Source organism: Ictalurus punctatus, chromosome 20 (assembly GCF_001660625.3).
Source record: "Ictalurus punctatus breed USDA103 chromosome 20, Coco_2.0, whole genome shotgun sequence".
NCBI lineage: Eukaryota > Metazoa > Chordata > Actinopteri > Siluriformes > Ictaluridae > Ictalurus > Ictalurus punctatus.
This window is the reverse complement of record NC_030435.2, coordinates 19,306,840-19,327,726: the sequence shown is the minus strand read 5'-3', so window position 1 is coordinate 19,327,726 and position 20,887 is coordinate 19,306,840. Positions and strand designations below refer to the sequence as shown.

The 20,887-nt window shown below is 38.8% G+C and overlaps 3 protein-coding genes and 1 long non-coding RNA gene across 5 annotated transcripts in view; 1 reads left to right on the top strand and 3 right to left on the bottom strand.

Moving 5' to 3' along the window:
• The window catches only part of si:dkeyp-68b7.7 (zinc finger protein 768), a 2,840-nt gene extending 2,583 nt beyond the window's left edge, over positions 1-257 (bottom strand). Inside the window, exon 1 of the mRNA XM_017496437.3 lies at positions 1-257. This exon is cut by the window's left edge and continues 128 nt beyond it. Coding sequence (XP_017351926.1) covers positions 1-122 — 122 coding nt within the window. The 5' untranslated portion in view covers positions 123-257.
• A 1,769-nt stretch (positions 258-2,026) lies between these two features.
• On the top strand, positions 2,027-8,572 carry LOC108280922 (uncharacterized). The gene is made up of 2 exons (XR_001815848.3): positions 2,027-2,092; positions 5,912-8,572. It is a non-coding gene; the product is annotated as an uncharacterized LOC108280922 (long non-coding RNA).
• Positions 3,643-6,780, bottom strand: si:dkeyp-68b7.5 (zinc finger protein 614). Of its 2 annotated transcripts, none has more exons than XM_017496431.2 (5): positions 6,507-6,780; positions 5,572-5,636; positions 5,407-5,479; positions 4,929-4,985; positions 3,643-4,538 (listed from the first exon to the last, which is right to left on the bottom strand). In XM_017496431.2, the coding sequence occupies exons 1-5, from the start codon at positions 6,778-6,780 to the stop codon at positions 3,985-3,987; spliced, it is 1,023 nt and encodes a 340-aa protein (XP_017351920.1). In that variant the 3' UTR covers positions 3,643-3,984. The 2 variants fall into 2 exon arrangements, with proteins under 2 accessions (XP_017351920.1, XP_017351921.1); XM_017496432.2 differs by having other exon boundaries at positions 5,407-5,476.
• On the bottom strand, positions 8,233-19,812 carry si:dkeyp-68b7.12 (rho GTPase-activating protein 30). The gene is made up of 14 exons (XM_017496279.3): positions 19,767-19,812; positions 18,303-18,732; positions 17,284-17,386; positions 17,021-17,165; positions 15,675-15,757; positions 15,459-15,566; positions 15,197-15,327; positions 14,901-15,066; positions 13,431-13,525; positions 13,224-13,295; positions 12,217-12,927; positions 11,979-12,142; positions 11,107-11,798; positions 8,233-10,188 (listed from the first exon to the last, which is right to left on the bottom strand). Exons 2-14 carry the CDS (start codon positions 18,388-18,390, stop codon positions 8,694-8,696), a joined length of 4,053 nt encoding a protein of 1,350 aa, XP_017351768.1. The 5' UTR covers positions 18,391-18,732; positions 19,767-19,812; the 3' UTR covers positions 8,233-8,693.
• Between the last annotated feature and the right edge of the window lie 1,075 nt (positions 19,813-20,887).

The following is a 20,887-nucleotide window of genomic DNA, read 5'->3' as shown; positions in this document are numbered from 1 at the left end:
TTCATTTCCCGGTGATACACAGCGCTGTCGTCCTGAATAAGCTGGCTAATCTCCGCCACTGCTGCTTTCGTTAACACGTCCAATATGGCGGTTATCCTCGTCTGTAACACCGCAGCAGCCATTTTCGTTATTAATAACACAATTTATCAACACTGTCGAGCTCCTGTGGCAAAATGTCAATCCAGTAATTTTGTAATGGTGAAATTACAGTTAAGGAAATGGTAGGTAAGTCGAGAGAGTCACAACAGTTGAGGTCACTTCCGGTTTTTTTTTTAAAGCCCGTCACGATACAAGACTCTGTTTTTAATTTTTTCTTTTACATAATAAAATTATGGAAAATAAACTATTTCAGAGTTTATCTATACTACTACTACTACGACTAATAATAATAATAATAATAATAATAATAATAATAATAATCATGATAATGTTGTTTATTATTGTATTGTATTTATACATGAAATCATGCATTGTATACGAATATAGCAAGATGTAGGTTAATCTCCTTTATAATAACATACAGGTACTGGTTATTAAAAAAAAAATTAAGCAATCCACATCCCGAACAGCTAAAACACCTGATTTATGCCAAATGTTTTTATCTGGAGGTTACACTGCATCTTTCATTCATCTCGAATAATCACTTTACACAAGTCCGGAGCCAGAGCCTATCCTGGGAACACACCCTGAATGGGACATGAATCCATCATAGGGCGCAATGTACACACTCGTACACGTACTTATTCGCCAATCCACCCACCACCATGTTTTTGGAAGGTAGGAGGAAAGTGGAGAATCTGGAGGACGCTCCAGACTGAGCTCAGGGTCAATACGGGGAGTCTAGAACTGTTATATCGCAACACTATCTGCTGTGCCACCTACTGAAGAAAATACTAGGCCGAGTTCAAACATGGAGGCATTATAACTGAACAACTCGGATCGGGAGGTGAGGTAAACTAACACAGTGGTTTTCAAAGTGGGGGCCACCAGGGGGCGCCCGGGGGGCCTCAACAATTTGGTGTGAAAAATAAAAAAAATGTATATTTTCTCTTTCTCACTCTCAGACAACCACACATAAACAGTTCCTAATGTAATGTAATGTAATGTAAAGATGTAAGATGTAATTATTAATAATAAAAAAAGGTGATATAGTCGGAAGTCTGTATTTTTAATGTGTTTTAAAGACATCTTGCAAAAGGGGGGCCTCGGTCAAATGTTTATGCCATTTGGCGGGGCTTGCCCTGGAAAACCCCTGAACTAACAGACTGCATAGCCTGAAGTCCCAGCTAAGCTATTAATTAATCGTTTTAGTTTCTCATAATTCGGCTTGGTTGCATTAGCCTATAGTTTATTAAATACTAAATGTGTTGGGGAATTTAACATGTAACATTTTAATTATATTCTGCGGAAATGAACAAAATGACTATGCGTTCATTTTGCTGAACTAGATTCAAAGATCCGAGTCAGTAAAATGATCATAATTTCCCCAAACTACTCAGCAGTGCTCGCACTTCCGCAGTCAGCCACGGCTTCTGCTTAGAGCATGTGTTGATCTAATCAATGCACTTGCTGATGTATCTGGTCACATTTTGTACCGGAACCGGAAGTTAGCTTCCAAGAACTTTTCAAAATACGGATTTACTCTGTGGATAATTCATGTTTTTTGTTTGTTTGGGTTGTGCACAGCATACCTGAACCTGTTTATCTGCAGTTTTTTTCCTGTTCGGCGTGATGACGTTTAATGTCCCCGACAATTTATGTAGTCTCATTTAGCTACTTGTTAGCAACCGCCTTTTTCAATACACGTAAAAGCTTTTTAAAAATCATGAGTGGGGTTTTCCTGGCGTGTTTTATGTCGTAGAATAAAACGTGAAAATATTTTGGGGCTTGTGTTCACCACATACCTTATTTCAGGCTTTTAACCAAAATCCCATAAAAAAAAAACATTGACTTCGGGTATATGGAACCGGAAGGGCTACAATGCTAACACGTTTCCGGGTTTTGGTATACAAAATGACGTCATCCCTGCACCACTCTAGTCCTCCAAGCTGGTGGAGTCGCTGCTCATTGCAGCCTCCGTGAACATGTGCCGGTTAGTGTGATCAAAACAGTCTGGAAGAGCAGAGTTGGGTCCTTCTGACCAGGTTTTGTTTTTCACCTGCTTCAGAACCGGTCTGTATGCTGGGATTAGCATAAGAGAGATGTGGTCTGAGTAGCCGAGGTGGGGGGGGCTGCGCCAGAGATGTTTGTGTAAACAAGGTCCAGCGCGTTCACCCCTCTCGTTGTACATGTTGGTGGTATTTAGGGAACACTGATTTGAGATTCGCATGGTTGAAATCTCTGGTGATGATAACATCAGGGGGTGTGTTCTGCAGTTCGCTAATAGCCCCACACAGTTCACAGAGCGCCTCTTTAACATTAATTCATTCATTCATCATCATTACTGTCTTATCCTTTTAAAAGTCACAGTGTCTTTACAACTGTAATAAAAACGTCATTATTAAAATCCATAATTCGCTTTGGTTAACAGTACTTAAATTAATCTGGCATGTCCAGAGTTAAACTATAACTCTAGCTGTCCACCTGGATAATCAATAGCACATTCTTCAAAAAGGTGTCTGAATACTATAATAAGAGTCTAGGTCTATAAATAACTTAACTTAAGGTTTAATTGTGTACAACTTTTAAATGAAATTTAAATTTTATCCGCTTCGGGTTAATGGTTGGGAGGCTCTCTACTTAATGATAAATGACGAATGAAAAGCAAAATGCCAATAATTATATGCTACATATCTTTCAAGTTCTTTCAAATTAAACATATTCATGACACCAAACAAACTTTTGCACAATGTATTGAAATATTTACTAAATATTTAAAGTAACCACAACTCAAAATGAACAAATCTGTTTCAACAGTCCAGTCAAAATGAAATTGACTAAAATGTCTTCTCATCCCAAATGTTGTCGATCAGCCAAGACACGTTTAGTGACTGGAGCCATGAGGCTCATGTAATTAACATGTAAACAAGGAAGCTTGCAGCTACCGATTTAGCGTTGTTCAAACTGTTTGCATGTATCATCACACTCGCATCTCAGTGTATGTTTAATTGTTGTTCAGAAACTTAGACATGTTTATGTGGTTTCTGACACGGTTATCTAGAACAATGAATAAGCGTATGTTGAACGAGAAATAATCATAGCAGCCATCTTGAAGCCAAATCACTTCCTTTCTCAGTGCACTTGGTCACTCTGTGAAAGATGGGGTTTTATGTTACACTCAGAAAAAAAAAAAAATGTACTAAACTGTACATTTTCTTGTCACTGGTACCTTTAATATGTTTATTTTTATATAGTGTATCTTAAAAAAATTATTTTAGGTCCATTACATAATTTGTGTTTAAAGTAAAACGTTATAGGTACACTACATGCACCTTTCTACATAAAAGATACATAATAAAGGTACAAATGCTAGTGACAAGTGTATAAGTGAGTGAGTGTACAAGATTGTTATGTCTTTTGAGGTGTGTGATGATTTAAATATTCAGTTTACATAATGCTAAACTGTTGGGATATGTCATTTACTTCAAATCTATATTAAAGTAATTTAAAAAAAAGAAAAGAAAACTTTAGACACCAAACAAGTCTTGGCTAACCAAATAAATTTATTGTAAGTGGAAGATAAGGTGGCTATTTCTCCACAATACTAATGTTTAAGACTAGGCTTTGTGACTAAATGAAATTTGATTCTTGCCTAAACTTTTATCAGGGGTTACAATATTATCACAGTACTGGATTTTTTTACTCCATAGTTAGCAATTCCTTGGTCAAAAAAAATGTCCATTTGCTTTCAAATTGAACTTAGAAGTCAAGATTATACATTGTCCACAGTAACCATATTGTGCATGTAAAATTTTGTGCCATATTGTATAATCAGTTAATACTGTGTGTGAGACAATCCCAAAAGTCCAAATCTGGCTTTCAAAGTCACCAATAGTTGCAGACCTCCTCCTCGGTGTGGCTGCGCTGATGCAGTTTCAATGAGTTTAAATGAGAGTACGACTTGCCACATTCCTCGCAGCTGTAGGGCTTCTCTCCTGTGTGGCAGCGCTGATGTGAAATGAGGTGGGAGTTACAGTAGAAGCGCTTGCCACACTGTAGGCACGTGTAGGGCCTCTCGCCCGTGTGGATGCGCTGATGGATCTTCAAGTAGAAGCGCGTGGTGAAAGTTTTACCACACTGAGCACAGCACGAACTCTTCTCCCCCGTCCCCACCCCATCACCTCTCTGCTCGCTGACTGGAGGAAGCGCTGTATTGTTAGTGTTAATCAACCGACTGAGTCTCTGTTGTCCAGCATCACATTCTGTGCTTTGCTGATATTCATAGTGAACGCTGTTATCCTCTCTTGGATTTGGGGATGCATTTGTGCTGTGATGCCCAGGAACTGTATTAGTAGTGTCTTGTGATGCCTCAGGTCTCATGGTGAAATCCTCTAAATCAGGCGAGTCCCAAATAACACCAGGTTTGGCTTCATTACGACCTGCAGAATAAAGGAAGTTCCTGAGTCGGCATGAATGGAGAAATTCTTTTACAATGGTGCCTAAACTGCTATTATGAGTTATAATGATGTACTACCCTGTGATAACCGTTTCTACCATGAAATGTACACAGTTTACAGAACACACAACTCTGGCAAATCTAGGCAGAATATAAAATTGGTGTTATGCATTTTAGCTCAAAGCCTAGGATAGGATCTAGGCCAGCATCTCACTTTCTCTGCACTTTCCTTGTATTGATTGCCTTTTGTCATTTATGGTATTATTATTTATGCACTACAACTAAATTTATTCATTTCATGCAGTTTATAAGAAAATAAACTGTCGTAGAACATCATTAGGATGACTACAATACTTCTACGCCTCACAATCACCTGATGTGTTGGATGCATTTCGCTCATCCTCCCAGCAAACACGAGTCTCCTCTATCTCTATATGAAGAAGAAAAGAGTGAAACGGCTGTTTTAATATGCCAGTGCATTAATGTATACACAAACTCACCAGTTTATCGGGTACACATGCTACAAGGAAGTCGAGCATAGTGGCATTGCTGGGGTTTTCAACAACTTAATGTCACAGAATTACCCATCCATCCAACTACCACACACTGCGAATTGAAAAAGATGAGCTAGAGTAATGGGAAGTGTGTTCAATAACGAGGCCAGTATGTGTATGAGAACAAAATGTGTACCAGGTGGATGGTCCACCATCCAAATTATACCTGATCAGCGGTAGTCCCTTTCTGCTCATGGACAGGATGAATGTTGGCTCAAAGCACAGGTTTACCTGATAAAATGGCTAATGAGTGTAAATATAATGTAAGTGAAAATACAAAAGAGGATTTTAATTTACCATCTGCATTGTCCCATGGCATCAGCTCGGTCCTCTCTTCTTTGATCTGAAACGATTCTGCTCTATCCTCCTGCTACAACAGGAAACGTTTAAAAAAAAAGAAAGAAAAAAAAAAAGCAGCATCGACAAGTAAAGGGAATTTTTTTTTTTAAAGACAAATTTTACCTTTGCATTAGAAGAATGCACTGAAGAAGTATCTATGTGCGTGTCTGTGTGCGTTTCCTTACAGTCTGTAGTTAGGAGGGAAAAAAATATCGATTATTTCTTTACATTTTGCAGTCAATGGTGTTCAAAAGGTCAAAAATATTAACTAAACTCCCCCAATACCAGTGTTTAAGCATATTGTATATTACTCCAGCCAAATTTTAACTTTAAAAAAGCCAATGTAAACATTGTTTATGGGAATGACCTGGGTTACTGGAAAAGAGTCATTCATTTAATCTCAATAATTATTAACAAAAATGCCGCTCTTAATCATAATTATTTATTCTTCATATCTTCCCAGATGGCTTCTGATTTCCTCGTGTCGAGGTGGGAATACACTCTGAATGGGACGGCAGTCCATCACAAGGCACCATGCACACATACGCATTCACGTACTCAGGGGTGATTTAGAGTTGCTTATCGACTTCCTAACCTGTTTTGGGGAGGTGGGATGAAACCGGAGAACCCTGGAGGAAACCCAGGGGGGGACAGGAGAAGACTATAGAGAAATATGGGCCACTTTCCCAAAAAAGGGGAATGCTGACTTGGCTGATTTGATTAACTAATGCTCTTATCCAGAGAACAGATAAGGCTCATGTGGAATATTATAAAAAGGTATGGGATCTGACTGCATTGGAATTGAACTGCTTATGATGAACATCATGTACACCTCATCCCCCACCCCCTTTAAAGTTTCCTCCTGTAACTCTTTGTAGATATGGGGAATTGTTCATGTCTGTTCTCTTTTTTTACTTTACCTTCATGGAAAGGCATTGATTGAGTTTACTCTGTAAAATGATTATGGGTTTTAATCCCAGAACGACGGGAGTCCCTTTGTCCACTCAGGGTCCCTGATGATCCCCAACTGCGATTAAAGTCTTCATGATCCAGCTTACCTTGCAGTGCAGCCGTGATGGTAACTTGTACAGCCACCGATCGGCGATTGGGAGCGGACTGGCGTGAAGCTGCTGCCTGGCGCGCCGATCTCAGCTCACTCTCTGCGAACTGCAGTTTACACAAAAGCGCCTCGACCTCCATTTGTCTGCGCGCTATCTCCGCGCGTAAAAGCGCCGAGTCCTTGTCTATGAGTTTGGTCATCTCTACCAGCGCACCCTTTGCAAACCTTTCTAGTATGGACGCTAACTGAGAATGGATATCGACAGAAGACATTGTTCTCGGGGATTTTCGAGGTCTGTGTCGCGCTGTTGAAGGTTTTATGACAAAATAATTATAATATAGTTATTATACCCCCTCTGTTAAAAGCGTAATGTGTCCAAGGACTAACGAAAATTCAAGAGCACTCGGTTAACGAAATGTTTACATTAGTTTAGAACCAAGCGTTCACTTCCGCGTTCAGTGACGTCACGCTACACGCCCTACATCGACCAATAGTGTTATACTTCCGTGAACACTGATGTTTTATTGGCTACGGCCAAAATGACACTATACTACCATACTAAACAGTGTGTCAGAACAGTACTCCATCGATATTACAAGCTACTATAGTTATCAGAGGTGGCGTACTATTTAGTAAGGTAGTAACCGCACTCATTCTCAGATTGGAAACTGGTTAAAAAATACAAATAAAAAAGCATACATTTCACTTTTACAAGACAATATGACTTTATTAGATGTTATGGTATATTTTTACGCAAATTGAATATATTAAAGAAGCCAATTTGTAGAGTTTAAGCAGTTAAAAGTAAGATCCAATCAACAATCCATCGCAGGGCACAGTCACACCACGGAGAATTTGGACATACCAATCAGCCTACCATGCATGTCTTTGGACTGGGGAGGAAACCGGAGCACCCAGAGGAAACCCCCACAACACAGGGAGAACCTGCAAACTCCACACAGGACAGCAGTGGGAATCGAACCCCCAAACCTGGTGGTGTGGAGCATACGTGTTAACCACTAAACCACCATGCACCCCAAGATTCAATCATGTGGGACCAATACATGAGATATAAGACAGAAATCAGTATGTTAATCAGAGAAACTAAACTCAAAGGAGGTCAAGTTAGTGAGATAATTTTGGTGAAATTCTTCAGTCACACATGTATCCTTTTCGTCTAGGCTCTGTTATTTCTCAGAAAAATCACCCTCTGTTCTTGCGTAGAGACACTGAGTCTGTACTGTATGTTTAAGTCTGTATGTTTTAACTAATCTGTTGTTAGTGATTTCTTAAGATGTATTGTTGAAATCCATGACATAAGTCAGTAAAATAAAAACTTTTTTTCTTTTCTTTTTTTTTTCTTTTTTTTAAATAAGCTGACCAATCTTGCGCTACAATTATAAATAAGATATGAAGAAAGAAACATAATTGTGGCGAGATGTCAGAAATGTGATCCAAAAAAAAAAAAAAAGTGAAAACCCGTTCATCAGGATTAATGGAATCATTGTTTTAGTATTGTATAAAAGCATAAACATCGATTGTGCTCGTCAGATGATCTGCAGACATCTCGGCTTTTGTGATTCTTCAATAAAAGTCAAATTTTTTACATCACTCTGAGAGATTATTATTTTTGGCTAAGGTGATTTTCCACCACATTGTTAAATGATAAAATAGATTCATCATACATTATGTAAACAAGCCTGTATATGAAGACACGAAGTCCATACAGTTACAAATACATTTTTTTATTTAATTTTGTGTACATTACCAATATTTCTCAAAAAAAAAATTTAAGTGTAATATTTTTTGTGGTTCACTGCATTTACACACACAGTAATGTTTTTAAACACACATATACAATAAACTATGCACAAATGCTGATTACTTATGGCCAAAATTGAAAAGTATTTATTTGTGCCAACAAAAAAAACACACACAGTCCTTGTGTAATTACAGGTTAGAATGAAAAAGATATGCTAAAATCTCCAGCAAATTCCAAAGCCTTGAAATGAAAATGTTTGTTTACCTTTTTTTGTTTACCTAGCCTATGTAGAATTTCTTGGGGGGGGGGGGCTATAAACATCCTATTTTACACATTCATACACTTTTTTTGATGTCAGTCAGTTTTCTCTTGTTCCTCCTCTTCCTTTCTTTAGTTCAGTCCCTCTTTCTGCTGACTCCTTTCCTACTGTAAATCAACGAATTTTTCTTTTTCTATAGATTCCTTCTCTCTGTATCTTTTACCTGTTGCCCTTGCGACAGCTTCATCGAAGCACATACTAATGCCGCTGGTTCTTTTTGCTTCCTTGTCTAACTCCTTCTGCCCATCCTTTCTCAAACTCCCTCCATCCCAGGTCCCTCTCCTTTGCTTCTGTTCTTCTTTGTCCTGTTCTATCTCCTCTTCCAAACCATGGCATGACTTTGTGTCCTTCAGCTGTTTCTTAACTTCACCTGCCTTGTTTTCCTCTGGCTTCTCCTTGTCTGTCCTTGTTCCTTTTTCCTGCTCTGTGTTTTGGCAGTCATGGTTTTCTGCTAAGTCCCCTATTTCTGCATGTCTGTTTTCTTCATTTTCATTTTCTTTCTTTGGAAGCTCTCTGTCTGTTTGTTGTCCTTCTGTACATGTAGGCAGTATGGGTTTCGGTTGTCTCTCAGTGTCTCTCTGTTGAAACTGTTGTCTGAAAGCTGTGATTTTGGAATGCTGTGGTTTAGGCGGTACAACAGGAACAGCTTTCACTTGGTACATTTTTTGTTTGGATATAATCACTGTCCTGCACACGCCTGGGCCAAGCTCTGCACCTCTTCCTCCATCTTTCTTTCTCGGTGGTCTCACTGGTTTCTCCCTATCTGATTCAGAAGGATCTTCATGTTTCTCCTCGCTCATGCTGTCCTTCTCCTTTTCACTCTGCTGTTCCTCGCCATCCTCCGAAAGCTGGTCATCTTCTTCACTCAGCTCTTCAGGAGCACTTCCCTCTTTTAGTTCTGCAATGGCTTCTAAATGACAGTCTTTCTGAGCCTCAATTTCCTCCTCTACGTCATCCTCCTCCATTTGTTGATCATTCTCTTCTCCACTGTCACTGCCTTCCTTCTGTTTTTCAACATCTCCATCTTCCATCTTATTCTGTAAATATGTCTGCTCGTCTTGTGAATCCATATTGCTCTCTTTTCCCATCTTATCCACATCTACCTCATTTGTAGGACCCTCATCATTCTTCTCTCCCTCAGTGTGCTCACTTTCCATACTATTTCCCTTTATAATAATCTTTTCTTCTGTCTCCCTTGCGTCTCTCTCGTCCTCTCCCTTTTCACCAACTTCCCTTTCCTCACTCAACACCACACCTTCCAGCTCATTCCCATCTGTCTGTTCTTGCATGTTGGTATGCAGAATTATTTCTACTTCCACTGAGAGTTCATCAGTCTCAGTTTTATTTTGAATTGTCTCTAATTCAGGGCTTGTCACTTCTATTATAGTCTCACTTTCAGCAATGTCAACACAACTATCGGTACTCTCCTGTTGATCATTGGAGGTTGCAGGTTCCTCACTGATCACAGGATCAGTTGTGCTGGATGTCTCAACAGTTTCACTGTTGCTTGGTTCCACTATGATAGAAGGTGGGTCTGGACCAAAATAAGTGTCCTCTTGGTTTTCATCTTCTGTGTCCTCTTGGTTTTCATCTTTTTGACTGTAAACATAAACAAGGTAAAATGTCAGACCAAGAGTATTTAGCTTATATACTTCTATTAAACAAGTAGAGGAGGAGTAGAGGAGCCCTCTAAATGAATTGCAATCACAGTGAAAACATTGACAATCATTCCCCCTCATATGTCCCTGCATTGTATGCTGAGACTTTATGAGGTGCCTTGTGATGGATGCATCTTTTAAAGACAAGAGGCAGACCCAATTTCCAGGCCAAAAAATATAAATAACAATGAAAGCAGCAAGATTCATTTCAGGCCAACATTTTCCATAGTTTTATGGTGTTGTAAAGTAAAACAAATGGGTTAGAAATGGTAATTTATTGTGGTCCTATATATGTACTGGGGTTTGTTATACCCTTTCAAGGGTTCCTTAGGCGTTTGCTTGATAGATAAGAGTTCTTCAATTCCTAAGAGGTCCTACCTACTTGGAACCTTTTCTAAAAGGGAAACCTCTGTTTTAGGATATGAATAAAATTTTTAAGGAAAAGGAAAGAACTTTTTAGGGATTTAGATTTTTTCCAGAGGAATGTTTCCATCCATCCATCCATTTTATGTACCACTTATCCTACACAGGGTCATGGGAAGCCTATCCCACGGGACTTGGGGCACAAGACAGGGAACACCCTGGATGCGGTGCCAACCTATCACAGGTACAATAGCACACACACTCACACACCCATTGACACACTATGAACAGTTTAGAGATGCCAATCAGCCTACAACACATGTCTTTGGACTGGGGGAAAAAACGGGAGTACCTGGAGGAAACCTCTGAAGCACAAGGAGAACATGAAAACTCCATACACACGGGTCAGAGGCGGGAATTGAACCCCCAACCCCAAACTTTAAAACGCCATGAGCCACATTCGGTATGTGTGTGGGTTTCTTTGTGAGCAACCTACCTGCAGGTGAGTGCTTCCTCTTTGCTGTCAGTACTTTCCATCTTTTTATTTTCCTCTTGAATTGGTTCATTTACATTCCCAAGATTTTCTGAGCCACTTTTATCTTCTCCATCATTCTCTGTGCTTCTGTCTTCATTCTTCTTCTTCTCCACATTTAAGTGCTCTGTCTCTAAAGGAAGCGGGCTGAGATCCCTTTCATTTAAGCACTGATCAACAGCATTATTGGCTATCATTTCCGTATCAGATGATTGACTGGCAGGGGGTGAATCCTGAATGTCCTCGGGTATGGTGTGAGTCTGATTTAAGTACTTTGACTGGTTCTTGTTGTGAGAATCTACATTGCTGTCAGAGTCTAATGTTGGGGTTGCAAAGTTCAACCCCCGAAAATAGGTATCAGAAGGTAGACTTTTAATGAACATGTCCTCATATTCATCCTTGTCCAAATCAATACTATCTTCATCATCGCTAGGTCCTGAGTAACAGTCTTCATCAGAAGAAAAGGAGCAAACTGTCTGGTAAGGAGAGTATTTATACGGAAGGCTGTGTGATTTGCTTGACAGCCTGCTTGTGTGAACGGGCAAGTTCAGCTGGGAGGTTTCCATATGAGGAAGGCTCTGTGACGGACTCTGCATATCATCCTCTTCATACTCTTCCATTTCAAAGGCAGGGGGCTCCACTGAGAACTCATTTAGCTGGGAAACACCACAAAACATGATAAGATTGCAAGAGACTCATGGATATTATTAGAAAAGGACAGAAAGATGAAAAACTATAAAATTCAGCATTTATAAGGTAACATGAATGTTAACAACGTAATATTATGGCTTTATTACAGAACTGAGGTTAAAAGATACATTCTATTACACATATACCTGATTTGTGGCAGGCATATCCATCAGATCCAAGAATCCAAAAGTATCCTGGAAATCCAGAGGGAGCTCGTTTTCAGGGAACTCTTCTTCCTGAGACAGGAGATTGGGACTCTCATTTTGACCCCCATCTCCTTCAGGACACTGTATCACTACTCCTTTCATGACTGAGGGAAAGCAAATATAGATTTAACTTTATTCAGAGTTACAGTCAATCTATAAGTCTAGTTCATCCTCTTACCCATGTAGTCTTCTCCATCTATGTTTTCACTGAGCGAAGGTCTATCTGTGGCATGTTGTACCTCATTTGATGCTTCTTCCTCACTCAAATATTGATCCTCTTTGCCTTTATCTCTAGATTCTTCTCTCTCCTCAGGCCTGGCCTCCTCTAGCTCTCTGTCTTCTCTTTGAACGTCTTTCTCCCCATCTCCTTCACTTATGTTATCTGTCTTCGTCTCATTGTTGTCATTCAGCCTTCCTGTCTCGCTGTCTATTTGAACGTTCCCTTCATCCAATTCTGTTTCCTTCTCTTCAGCATTCTCCTGTTTGTCTTTCTTCGGCTGTTCCTCCTCATTCTGCTCCTGCCTTGGCTCTTCCTCCTCAGCTCTTTTTCCCTGTAATACGCCCAGCGCCAGCCCCGAGGTTATATGAAGAGGAACGGTCACTGAAAAAGGCCCAGAAATGTGCATTCCTGCACGGCGCTCTGCCCTGCTTTGAGTCACTTGAGATGGAGTCTGTGATTTGTCTGCGTTGGCCCCATACCCTGGATCCAGGCTCCTGTAAGTGCCCTGAGCCCCACCCCCTCCACTCACCATGCTCACACTAGCCCCACCTGTGCGCCTGTATGTCACTGCATATCCACTAGCCACACTCCCACCCCCCGCAGGCCCGCTTTCTGCTGTTCCAGAGGGTATGGCTAAAGGAGATAGGTGTGGAGAACCATGCCTGGAATCTGAAAAAGAAATGAAGAAATACTGAGTTATATAAACTTACTGAAAATATAAACCCACTTAGAAGAAGATTTCATGATTTTTCAAAAACTAATACAAGCTTTTACTTAGCTGAAACTGTTAAAATGGAAAAAGATCTTCTTTTTTTCTAGCTATTTTTTAATTCCTTAAATTAAACTGATGTATACTTTAATTCTTTATATTTCATTCTTGTGTTCACAAGTTTGGAATCCATAAGGTTATAAAAGCCAAGAAATTGTACTGAAATATAAATTGAATTATAGAACTTTATATATACCTTCCTGTGTGTAAGGTCCTGAGCTCAAAGAGTCCATACTTTTAGCAGGCCTAAGACCGGTCTTCTCTTTCTCTGTCCAGGGATGAGAGATTAATAAAATAAGAGAGCAGTATATGTATGAAGAAGAATTTACAATATAAAGTAAAAATGATTAGAAGTGATGATGTCAGTATAAAGGTGAAAACATATGTAGGGAAGTGCACTTACCTTTGGGTGCATACTTCTTTTTGCGAGGATCATGGAGTCTCCCGCCTAAATTGAAGATAGACTTCCATTTTCTGCCTTTTAGCGATCCCTTCCTCCTGACGGAAAGAAACAAGAGCCAGTGATGCACACTTTTTAAATACTGCTTCAGAAAGGAGATACTGGGTTAATGTTGTCTAAATAAAAAAAACTATATAAAATATAGAGGCTCAAACTAACAGAAGAGAACAAACTAACTAGCTAACAGAAATAACTGCTTTTAAAATCCTCAGTTGGTTTCTTTATAACATGTACTGTGTATGGGTACAATATACTGTAAAACCTACTGTATAATACTATTTTAATCCACAGTATATTACTGTATAATTCTTACATATAAAATGGCTGTATAAAATGATCTAACAAGTACCTTATATATTAAGATGTCTAACTCCTCCAAAATCTTTGCCCAAAATATCTACTTCAAACCACATTCCGTTCATTAGTAATGACACACAGATCACTGTAAAGTTATGGAGGTGGCCATCTTGGACAATTTGAAATTTTTTTTTTCATTAGTACTATTCACTTTGTGCCCTATGGCCCAGAACAAGTTTGAAAGAGAGATTTTATACAGATGATGAATTTGACCTTTAATTTGTAAACCTTTATATATTTTTTTTAACAAAACGGTTGCTATAAATACATGACTTAACAATATGTTTGAAGCAAGCAAGTAAGTAAACATTTGGGTGTGATAGACTTCCATTACTTGCTGTTTACTTTAGTTTTGAAGCTGAGTGCAAAACTAAAGAAGCAAACATCAGACACAAAGCACGACTTGGCTGACTGCTGTGTTGACAATTATGTAAATTTGACATTTCAATAAACTAAACTTTAAAGAATCGACTCTATATGAAATACAGAAGTGCAATATATGGCCAAAAGTTTGTGGACATCATCACACTGATCATCACATTGACATATTGAACATCCAATTCCAGATCGAGCCGCCCTTTGCTGTTATAAGAACCTCCACTCTTCTGAGAAGGTTTTCTACTAGATTTTGGTTTGCGGCTGTAGGGATTTCTGCCCATTCATCCACAAGAGCATTAGTGAGGTCAGACACTGACATCGAGTGAGGAAGCCTGGGGTGCAGTTCATCCTACAGATGTTCAATGGGGTTGAGGTCAGGGCTCTGTGCAGGAGACTCAAGGTCTTCCACTCCAGCCTTAGTAAACCATGTCTTTACAGATCTTGCTTTGTGCACAGCAGCACTGACATGCTGGAACAGTTCGTTGCCTCGTAGTTCCAGTGAAAGGAAATTCTAATGCTACAGCATACAAAAACATTCTATACAATGATGTGCTTCCACCTTTGTGGCTACAGTTTGAGGAAGACGATGGTCAGTGATAGTCAGGTGTCCACCAAACTTTGGCCATATAGTGTAGATTACATAAAAACCAGTTCTGTGATTGGAGATTTGAGTCTTACTTGTCTGTGCCATCAATGATGGCATGGTAAGGTCTCATCTGTGGGGGACCATCTCCAGGACTCATGTTGCCTGGGCATTGAAAAGGCAAGGCCTTAAAGAAGGCTTCGTCCTGGTTGGGCAGTATGGATGGTGAAGGGAGAGACTTCCTGCGCTCTGAAGTTGGTCCTGTGGTGACAGTGTAGAGGGAAAAAATAACCAAATGTTAATTTTTGAAAACATTTCAGGAATATACATTGATTGCAATGAAATGTTAAGATAGGCATTAAAATGAGACACATATTAATTTGCTGAGTACCTGGTTCAGGATCTGATTCAGGAAACAACTGAGCCACATGAGTCAGAATAAATTCCACCACTATGGACTGGACTCGCACCTCCATGAAAGCCGCAGTGCCGTTAAAACCAGATGCCTCAATGTCCTTCGATCTATAGATAACCACAGAACAGTTGCAGTGGATATAGTGTAACTGTACAAAAGATTTCATTGACTCACACACACACACACTTTTTCTCTCTCTCTCTCTCACACACACACATACACACACACACACACACACCTGAGGAGATTGGGAGCCCACACAATGGCAAGATTTCTGGCATGCATGTTGGTCTCATTAGAATATTTAGCCATCCGGACTAAGTGTCTCATCAAATATTCCAGAGTCCTGCACAGGAAAACACAGTTAAACCCCAGAAATGAACAGAGTGACTATTCCAAATCTTCTATTGTGGATATTTACTACGGTTTGTACCAATCAGGATTGTGTGTTTACCGGAAATGGGGCTCTGGAAGCTCTTTCAACACGTCCTTGATCTTCACCAGTCTCTCATCCTCTAACTGAACTGCCACGGCTTCCTATTGCGTTTGCAAATGTAATTACAAATAAAGACTACCATAAGGATTTGTAGATAACTAAAAATAAATAAAATTTTGTAGTGAGAATATACAGTGGGCTCATTAACTCCAAAAAGTGCAGTAATGTCTAAATGATAATGATACACCGATGACAATATCCCATCACGCATTTTGACATTTCTTAGAAATAGGGAGTAAGGACACTGTTTTGGCCAAAGGATTTCTACACCTTGCTGGTTTAATTCTCTAATTTCTTCCCAAAAACATCCGTAGATTGATTTGCTATGCTAAATTGTCCTACATGTGATTGTGTGTGTCTGCCTGGTGCCTCCTTGCACCACAAAATGGAATATTAAATATTTGTGATAACTTATAAGTCAGTTAGTACTCCTGAATTAAAAAATATTTTTAAGACTTCTTAGGTAGCAAACTTTGATTATATAGTTTGGTCTTTGAGTGAACTGAGTTAAGTGCAAATGTTTCTTAGCATGTCCATAAAAATTAATTCTGGGAGTATTACAAATGAACTTACTTTTGTAATGCAAGTAAATAATCTTTGTATTGATTACCAGATGATGTGAAACAAAGGTATCTTAGCTAACTTAGTTCATGTTAGATTTGATTGTAATGCTACTTTTTCACACATTTGACTGTTAAATAAAACAACTGAGAATGTGGGCCTAGAATATTGAAATCCTGCATGTTTACCTGTAACAAATGCAAGCTAGTTTAATAGTAGTTAGCAAGCTGACTAGCTGCGTAGCTAGCAACAGTAATAAAAATATATTTATTTTTTTTTTTTTATTGGTATTAGAGTTGCCTGCTGACAAATAATTCCCACTCTCATCTACATGATGAATGTTAATAGTGACTAACTAGCCAGCTAGCTATTGGGGATGCAGGAAGAGATGGGAGAGTTTCTAAATTGGAAGACCATTTTCCAAGATCATTTTCAAAACTTTTGGCCATTAAAACATATTAAGCTGGTTAGATTATTTTTATGGTTTAAAATGACACCATCTTTATCTTTTAAAGCTTATTTTGTAGACCCGATAACATTTCAGTGACAGCAGAATGGACATCAAATTCCCACATTAATTACAGCAACTGACAACTTGGCACTTATAATCACATGATCGAATTGTTTCACCATTTAAAAGAGAAATTTGAAACACCTTATCCACATCTGAGGGCAGTGGGGTTTGGGGTTACGTAGTATGTGTTTGTGTATTAGTGAAATCATTGTTCTGGTGTGATACCCACAGCAAAGTGATCATACAGTTGGTATGTGAGCAGTGGGTTCGGCAACTCTCTGAAGTACGCCTTACAGAGGGAACTGACACAGTGAATGTCCTGCAGATACACCTCTTTATACAGGTCTGGAGACCCCTCACTGTCAAACTCTGACCTGTGTAAAAAAAAAAAAAAACAAACACTAAGAGCTCACACAGCAGCCTTGAGTACAGTGTTTTAAAGTGGAGATATGACTCCAGACAACTCTTAACAGACACTTTATATACACAGACCTTAGTTTCTGTGTGTTTGATGACACTCCAGACAATCGGTAGATCCCATCAACGATGCCATGCTCTTCAATGAATATACTGCAGCTACGGAGTACATGAGGAACTGTGAGAGAAAGACAGATGTTTAAGGACAGAGAGAAAAGACTGAAAGAGAGAAAGAGGTGAGAATATCTGAAACACAGGTATTTAGATGTTGGATTTAAGGGTCTGTGTCCTCTACCAAAACCTGTCAATATTTTATCATTTAACAGAAACTTTTATTTTACAATGTAGTTATATTCCACAAAGAGGATATTGTATGTTCCTCAAGCCATAAGTTTTTGTTTTTCATATTTCATAACTTATTTCATAAGGGAAAAAAAGCTGTAGCAGTGGTGAAGTGGTGAAGTCTTCTGTATGGACAGGTTTATTTAATATTTATAGAAGGAGTCTCCAGTGTCAGTGCATTTTTTTTTTAACATCAAGATAGAAAAGAAGAAAAGTTGGTGAGGAAACTATTTGTTTTGCAGACATTCCACAACTTTAAATGTAACTATAAAATTATTATTTTTTGAAGTCATACCTAATTAATAAAAAAATAATTAAAAATTAAAAATGTAATTTTTGGCAAATGGCTGTGGTATAAGAGGAATAAAACATTTCAGAGCATACTGTTGTTGAAAAATAATGAACTTTGGAGTGGTAACTCTGCTCATAGAAAAGGTATATAGTCACAAGAGTTATGAAAATAAGTCTTGTCCCATATTCATGTCCTGGGTGTTAAAAGATTGAAATAGTGTATTATTTCACATTATCAACTGTGTAAATAATAAATGTAGCTTTTGATAAATGATTTAAAGTTTGTTACATTTTTCTTAATTAATAATTCACAATAGGACTTCCATGAAATTGGTTCATGAGAAATATTGGCATATAACTGTAAAATGATATCAGCAACTATGAAACTAGAACTATAGTCATTTAATTATTACTACTATATTGATTACAATTTAAAGACCATATTAGGAAATAGTACTCACTTTCTTGATTGGTCGCAGCTAAATGCTCCATCAGGTCACAGCCAAACACCTTATCTTTACTCCCACCTTTTCTTCGTCCTCTCTTCATTATGCACCACTTCAACCACCACTCTTACATCCAGATGAGTGTGTGTGTGTGTGTGTGTGTGTGTGTGTGTGTGTGTGTGTGTGTGTGTGTGTGTGTGTGTGTGTGTGTGTGTGAGTTTGCTGTTGTGCTCTTAGTGATGCACGACACCTAAACCACTCATGGTGATGTATACTGTATGTTGGAATATGCAGTGTTGTACCTGTCCTCTAATAAACTTTTACTTAGTTTTCTTACACAGTTATGCTTCTGCTACATTCTGTATCACTACACTGTAAATCTCATATTTCACTCAAATCTGATTTTACTGAAAGATCAGTTGCCCTGGAGCTGGATGCTTGTGGCCTGTACAAAACAAATAAGACAGGAAATACGTTAACAGTATTCAAATAGTTGAAAGTGAAAAAACAAGATGTGTTCAATCACAGAGTGCGTATATAGGCATAATTACACAGAATAACCGTCTTTTTTTTGCTGTATTACTGTATGTTGATTAAATATATACATTTTATGGTTTTCTGTCACAAATATCCACAGAAAGTCTATGTATGCAGACTGTCTGTGTGAATACAAACTTCAGCTTCACAAACTTTCCTTTGATTATACAGACACTTTTAAGTGCCAGGCTTTTGCCCAGAAAGACACTATATGCACAAAATCATTGTAAAATACAAGCTGAAAAACAAAAAATTGCTTCTGTTGTGTATAAGACTATTACTCTTACGTCTAAATAGCACAACCTTGATCTCCTGGTGCCTATGCTGCAATTCCTACATTCTCACTACCAGTAACTAATAAGCTCCAGAGTCTAAATCCTCAGATTGGTTATCACAAATCTGGAGCTGTCAGTTGATTAGTATTTAACCGCAGTTTCTGTAGGCACCCTCATTCTGAGGACCACGGATAAGCATGCGGTGCCATAGTCTTCAACTTCCTACTTTCATGTTGTGTGAGATTTGAGTACTATCAAGGCCACACCCTCACGATCTATCTCACTTTTACTATCGGTTCATTACAAAACATCAGTACAAAACATCATTTTTTCAACACTGGCTGTATCACTCAAGCCATTCGTTCAGGAAGCTCGAGTCATTTTGACTTTTTGTGATCAGACACAGCCATGTTGTTACATTTTATCTGCCTTTCTCTTTCTGTCGAACGTTGCACGGAAATGAGCAACCTCAATGTAAGGCCTGCCTCTCCCTCTGCATCAGGCATATGGTGTCAAACAACGATCAAATTTCTCTAAACTACACTGCGCTTGATGTAAAAGAAACCCTCAGTTGATGACCCCCCAACACCTCCAACATCAACAGTGCTAAGCTGGTATTAAAAAGCAGCAACTAAATAAGAAAAAGACTTGACTTAACCGTCCTTACCTTTTCGCTCCACCGGCACAAGAAGCAGCCCCAGAAAGCATCTGTGACGCAAGAAACCACCAAACTTCCCTTAGTAACTTCCTGACTTCTTGGTCTCTCTTTTGACTAAATTCTCCATTTTAATCCTCAACATTCATCATAGCATGCTGCATGTATATTCTTATGTATGTGCAGTATGTCTGTTTCTATATCTCTCTATCTATCTATGATGTGAAAATATGTGGTACTGTACCACATTTCATAGTGTACATTTATTCGTGAAAAGAGGTCTATTGGTAACTTGTTCAGGCAGCACAAGACAATTTATTCATTTGTGGCCACAAATCAGTGTTACGTTCCATTTTTTTTATTTTATTTTATTTATTTTATTTTTTTTACAAAACTATATAATATATATATTTAAAAAATTATATAATATATGTAGATGCACCAGTGAAAATTCTGGCAGTTCTTTGTTCATTAGGGTCCTTTTAGGCTCATCCATATCTTCTCCAATTTTGGATCACACTTAATGACCAAAAGTAACCAGGAATCCTGGTTCAATCCTGAGCATGGGTTACTCTCTGTGTGAAATTCCTGTGCCCTTGTGATTTTCCTCCAGATTGTCTTATTTCCGTGCATGTCAGCCAGTGAAATGGCTACATTACATTGCCCCTAGGTGTAAATGAGTGTGTGAATGTATGTCTGTGTGTGTGTGTGTGTGTGTGTGTGTGTGTGTGTGTGTGTGTGTGTGTGTGCATGGTGGCCTGTGATGGACTGCCGTCCCATCCAAGGTGTGTTCCCACCTCATGCCCAGTGGTCCTAGGACCTAGGATAGGCTCTAGATCCACCATGGCCCTGACGATGATATAGTACTTAAGGATGATGATGATGATAACATGACAAGTAGTTTTTTCTCTCTAGGATCCCATTAGGCTCCCTGTTTACTAAGGGGTCCTTGAAGTCTTGGAATAATAATAATAATGAGTCTTTATTAATCACATATAAATTACAGCACAGTGAAATTCTTTTCTTTGCATATCCCAGTCAGGAAGCTGGGGTCAGAGTGCAGTGTCAGCCATGATCCAGCGCCTATGGAGAAGAGAATAACACCTACATTCCTCCCTTTACAGCAAGCCCTA

Coding starts and splice junctions, on each gene's coding strand:
- si:dkeyp-68b7.5 (XM_017496431.2), bottom strand. CDS start 6,780: ATGTCTTCTGTCGATATCCATTCTCAGTTAGCGTCCATACTAGAAAGG. Junction 5,480..5,571: donor TGCATTCTTCTAATGCAAAG/GTAAAATTTGTC, acceptor TTCCTGTTGTAG/CAGGAGGATAGAGCAGAATC. Junction 4,539..4,928: donor AAATGCATCCAACACATCAG/GTGATTGTGAGG, acceptor TTTATTCTGCAG/GTCGTAATGAAGCCAAACCT.
- si:dkeyp-68b7.12 (XM_017496279.3), bottom strand. CDS start 18,390: ATGAAGAGAGGACGAAGAAAAGGTGGGAGTAAAGATAAGGTGTTTGGC. Junction 15,067..15,196: donor TGAATCAGATCCTGAACCAG/GTACTCAGCAAA, acceptor CTGTCACCACAG/GACCAACTTCAGAGCGCAGG. Junction 13,526..14,900: donor ATCATTGATGGCACAGACAA/GTAAGACTCAAA, acceptor TCTTTCCGTCAG/GAGGAAGGGATCGCTAAAAG.